Source organism: Nothoprocta perdicaria, unplaced genomic scaffold, assembly GCF_003342845.1.
Source record: "Nothoprocta perdicaria isolate Ctin4 unplaced genomic scaffold, notPer1 scaffold_92, whole genome shotgun sequence".
Lineage (NCBI taxonomy): Eukaryota > Metazoa > Chordata > Aves > Tinamiformes > Tinamidae > Nothoprocta > Nothoprocta perdicaria.
This window is the reverse complement of record NW_020456221.1, coordinates 1482756-1488323: the sequence shown is the minus strand read 5'-3', so window position 1 is coordinate 1488323 and position 5568 is coordinate 1482756. Positions and strand designations below refer to the sequence as shown.

Sequence of the window (5568 nt, the reverse complement as noted above, 5' to 3'; positions counted from 1 at the left end):
TTCACCCTCTGCTGAAGTGTTAGCATGTGTTTTATTATATCCCATTCAGTAACTCACTCTAAAAAATATATACAGCTATGTTTAAACATGTGAATTTGTGCCATGTTTTCAAAAACATAAAAAAAAAAGGTATTTTTAATCTACTACTACTTGCTGCATATTATGCAGCATATTATGCAGCATATTATGCAGCAAGTTACCAGAGGATTGGTTCAGATACCTAACTTCAATGCAAAAAGTCAACTCCACTAAACCTCTGCAGTGGGAGTAATACTGAGTTAAACAGTCCCACTCCACACACTCAAACATCAGGAAAAAGAGCAATGAATATGACGGCCAACCATTATTTGGTTTACCTCACTGTTTACCAGTTTTTGACAGCTTACAGAACAATTCATTTTAGTGGGAAAAAAAAATCACATTTCATGTCTTTAAAGCAAATATCTTCGTTGTGATTAGAGCTAAGCGATATTCAAACTCTGAAAGATTACAGTGGACACTAATCAAAACTAAATCCTGATGTTACTCCATACTTGCACCCAAACTGCCCTATTTGCTTCACTTTTGTGTGTAACAAAGCACAAAAATATCCTGCAGATAGTTGCTGAAACACACGTGGGCAAAGCACATAGGTCCAACAGAGCAGGGTGCGCACGCAGATTTGTGTCGTACGTAAGTGAAGTGTTTAAGTTCTTTTCTTCAGTTTCTGAAAGAGCAGCTGATCAGTTCAGAGACAAGTTTTTAAACTATCACAACATGCCACAGTTGGGGTCATTTTATGTCAGTTGTGCCCAGGTGTCACCTGTATGTGTACGTCTCAATCTTTTTCTGGAAATACTATGGGCAATTAATGAGGGTTTAGCATTCTTTCTCTGCTTGCTGAAAGACAGTTTAAGTAACATTTTAAATTACGGTCAGTAACATACATAAAAAGTCTTTCACCTTAATTTGGTTTGTGTGCACTTCAGAATTGGTGAGAGTCCATTTACTCCTCCGGAGCTATGTGAAGGAGTTTAGCCTTATTTTGACTACTCAATTCAAGCTACTTGTATGTACATACATTTACTACCTTCCACATCCAAATAAAACAAGACTTAACAATACATAAGCTACTAAAGACATGAATCATGGAAACAACGTAACTACAGATCTACCAAAAAGATACCCTGAAATATTTAAAACATTTCCTGACCACTAACAAAAAAAAAAGAGTGTCAATTAGATGCACAAGGCCATAATGTATCAGCGCACCACACCCAGGGTAATAAAATGTACAGCACTCGTGCAATGCAGTATCATCTTGGCCTCTTAACAGGAAAGTGATTTAGTAGAAAGCTTTGTATGTGCCTAAGAGATGTAGTATAACTTTGTCCAGTGCTGGTGCTGTGTTGCTTAACAAATCAAGTTACTTATGGTCTTACATCTGAAAAGCAGCAGCAGCATGAGTACAGAGACTGTACTGCTTTCTAGTAACAAAGTTACAAGATTCCCTGTGTTATTGCATTTTCTAAAAATAAACTTGGAGATTTGGATTTTTGAATACAGAAAGTGGATTTCCTGAGTAGTCTCAGCTTACAATTCGATCAGTAAAACAAACATTGTAAAAGAGGAAATGCAATATATTTTAATGTAGAAGAATGTGTGTTTAAGCAAATGCACTCAAGTATAAAATGTAGCAAGTTTTGAAGGTGGATACTTACCAGGCTGGTGGAAAAATCTGCACCGTGATGTAGTGTCAAGCTCACAACAGTTGTACAAATAAGCAGAGAATATTGGATTTTTTTTTGTTACAGCAAATCAAAACAGTGCAATAAAACATTCAGCAACTACAGTTCATCATATTTGCTTGTTTATAGTCCAATAAATTCAGCCTGAAAACTAAAACAGATTTTCATAGGTATTGTCTTTCCTAACTAGATTACTGGGTTCTTTTAAAGCATTATACCACACATGGGTAATCTTATTGGTAACGTCCAGCTCGGTTTGGATTAAAATGAGTAGAAATAAAGAAAGGCTGGTCACTCCCAGGTATTTAAATACAAGCATTAGAAAACATAAACATAAATTTTTCTTCTACTTTCTACTTCCAACTGGGAGCTCCTTCTGTATTTTAGGGGGCATGTTTTGTGATTTTAATGCATGAGGAGGGGGTAGACACATTTAAACGTTGCACATTTTTAGTTCCTTTGTACCTACAACTAACTGGAGGACAGTAACTTTACAGGTGAAGAGCACACCATGACCTGCAGCGTTATCCCCGCCAGTTAGGACCCAACCCGGGTTGTCGTGGTTCTTTTATCTGAGAAGAAGCTTTTGAGGAGAAACACCTGCCCGATGCTCACGACCAGCAGGATGATGGCTTCCCCTATGGACCAGTAGGCGACTCTGGTGTTGAGATCCTCCGCTCTGCTGCGGCCTTGTGCTTCTCTCAGACGGAAGTGAGTCTGATAATCAATGACGGACTTCAGAGCTTCGTGAATTGACACACATGCAGACTCCATCTGGAGAGGAAAACACACACAGCTCTGCGTAAGGAGCCTTCAAACAACCGACCTGCCACATTGCTCTGCTGCTTGGTACTTAAAATTAGGATTTGCACAGCTCTACGGGGCCACCATCAGTCTGCTGTCAGACTGAAGTATTACTAAATTTAACTCGATTGATCAAATTCCACACCTATAAATGTGATGACTTAAGTACAGAAGCTTGTAAAACTTCAGATCTAATAAAAAGTGATGCACTAAGAACCACAAGGAGATTTAGATTCATACATGCTTACATTCAAACAGGACCATATATATCATTATACTGAAATATATCTGCAATCCCCCATTTGTTAACTCTAAGCTAGGCAAGCAAGCACTAAGTCTCCTCCCAGACTTAGGTAGCTACTAAGTATTTGTATCGCTAAGAGCTGCATGCAAGTGAACCATGTGAGTATATAATGTAAGTATGACAACCCTTCACACATAATTCTCACTTAAACTCAAGGTTTTATAAAGTCTAGACTACAGATATCAACATGCCCCTTTGGCAAGAAACTCTGCCTAACACCATTTTGTCATCTCTCAGAAGAATCACATTTTGCTTTCTAAAGTTGGAAAAAAAAAAAAAAAAAACAACCCAAAACCACGCTTTTCAATCTCTACATAAATGAATAAATGATCTAGGGCCTAAAGCCAGGATTTTCATCCAAACTTCTTCCATTTTCAGTTCATCCACTACATAAGCCAGCATCCATCACTGCCTGTTTTGAGCACCAAGAAATTCAAGAATGTATCTTCAAAATACTGAAGTTTTAACCAGTTATAGTTAGCTATAAAAACAGTATTTCCTGAAAAGCGAGTGTCTGGCACCCTAATAAGGTGTCTCAGTCGCTTCTATCTGTGCTGAGTTTGCTTTTCAAGTTGCTGACTTTCAAGGAAGGTGTCTGAACGTGTTTAAGATATTCTGAAGAAAATCTCTTCCTGAATTTCTAGACACACGGTCATCAGCAACAGGTCACAGAGCCCTACTCTGAAACAGGAATTTTTAAAATTCAGATGAAGTCAGTCTGGTGTCACGGATTTATGTTTTACAGTCCCTGTAAAAGTCTGTCTCAAATTTGGTCACACTACAAGAAACCTGCATCAAGCACCCGCATTGCAAACATACATTATATCACCCCTTTCCAAGAGATGTGCACTTTTTGTCTTCATAAAACTCCCTCTACTGATATCAAGGTAGAAATAAGTAAATAAATAACCAACCACCCAGAAAAAAGACTCAAAACACAATAAAACAAGAAAACCATTCAGCAAAACACAGAATGAAGACTGTTAAAGAAACAACAGTAAGATGAGGAGCTCAGAAATCAGAAATCAAAAGACAAAAGGCAGGGAAGAGTGCAAGAAGGAAGAGGTAAGATCTGAACCAAATTCACAGCAAATCACCTACTTTTCAGAAATCTTAACTACTGCAGACTTATACCGCATAAATTCAAGGGAACGAAGGTTGATGGAAGTTTGGGAAGCAGCCTTTATACCTCTGAATCCAGGCTAGTAAAACAGCGTCCATGTCCAGCATTTTAAAATGTTGTTTAAAAGGAGGCTTGGTGACAGATTTAATATAAAGAATATTAATAAGAACTCATGGAGCAAGTGTTCCAAGTTTTGATGGATTTAGTTTAGCTAGAGCTAGAGTATAACCACAGAATCCTTAAGAAAGAGGGGAACAATAAGAGACTAAGTTTGGACTAAACATAACGCTTAGCTACTCAGTGTCTTATAAAGCACAGTTACCTAGAAGCCAGCTGAGTATGACTGACTTTGTTCATTTGGGGTTTTCCTCTGCTAGAATTTTCTTCCTATTTTCTCCAAAGTCCAGAAACTTTGAAAACCCTCATTCAATTAAATCTTACACTTTGTAAGATATACACTTACACACAACAGAACCACAGCATTAAAAGGTAGTTCCACTAAATGTGTATGTATATATACTGGCCTACACTAAGTTACTAATCCTTGCTTCTTCTTAAGCACTTGGTACTTCCTTCTCAGCTCTGCTCTGTGTTCTATAAACCTTACCTTTCAGAAAATGTACATTTCCAGTAACTCAGTTTATTTAAAGAAACTCCAACTCGTTAATTTTCAGAAGTGACACAGCTGAACTGTAAAAACAATTGGCTTTGCAGCTTTACCTGAGTAAGCGCAGTTACTCTGTTTTCACTAGGAAACAGAGGAGGGTCTTCTCCAACTTGAAAATCAAAGTACACAGTTTTGTGTGTGAAAGTAGAGAACTCATTGCTGAAGCAGAATTTGTATGTTCCGTTTCTGGATGCAGTAAACGTGAAACTATCATATTGCTTCTTCATCTCTTTGTACAATACAATGCCGTCAGGATCTTCCAACCGACAGTCAACATCATAATGACCTCCAGTGATCACCTGGGGCAAAAAAAAAAAGATCCTTTTATGAGAACAAACATTTATACAATTATTCTGGCGCCGCTCTCGGGCCCTGCAGCATCGCAGCGGCAGCACGCCTCCCGGGGCGGCTCCGACGGCTCTCCGGGAGCAGCATTCCCTTCAGCCCCTGCTTGCTGCCGGCTTCCTGCCCTCGAGACACAGCCCTCTGAAGCACAAAGAGGCCTGCAGCCAAATGCAGGCTAAAATAGGGACGTTTTGTTGCCTCCTTTTGAAACATCAGTGTATCCAAATATACAATGTTATAAAGATTAAATCTAAAGGACAGGGTTTTTGGCCATCAGCACCACTGAAAAGCATTTGACATTATACAGTTTAAACTATCTGCTTACCTAAGTACTACTTGTTTACCTAGGTAAGCTTTAACACACCTAGTTCAGTTCACAACTGATTTCTTTTTTTTTTTTTTTCTGGGAACAGGATAACGACATACCTCACATCAATGATTGATGTCATGTGCTAATAATTGATTGATCAAACAATTAAATATTTGGGTTTCCTGACCAAAATGCCTGCATCTACTATTGTTTTTTCCCTCAAAGCTTTTTTACCATAAAATAAAGATTATTTCATTGCAAGGAGGAACACAAGGGAAGGAAGGAGGG

The 5568-nt window shown here is 38.4% G+C and overlaps 1 protein-coding gene across 1 annotated transcript in view; it reads right to left on the bottom strand.

Annotated features, from left to right (window-relative positions):
- Positions 1 to 5568, bottom strand: part of LOC112958894 — a 14038-nt gene that overhangs the window by 7708 nt on the left and 762 nt on the right. Inside the window, exons 2-3 of the mRNA XM_026052837.1 lie at positions 4679 to 4924; positions 2268 to 2501 (exon numbers count right to left, since the gene is read on the bottom strand). Coding sequence (XP_025908622.1) covers positions 2268 to 2501; positions 4679 to 4924 — 480 coding nt within the window. The remainder of the gene's footprint in view (positions 1 to 2267; positions 2502 to 4678; positions 4925 to 5568) is intronic.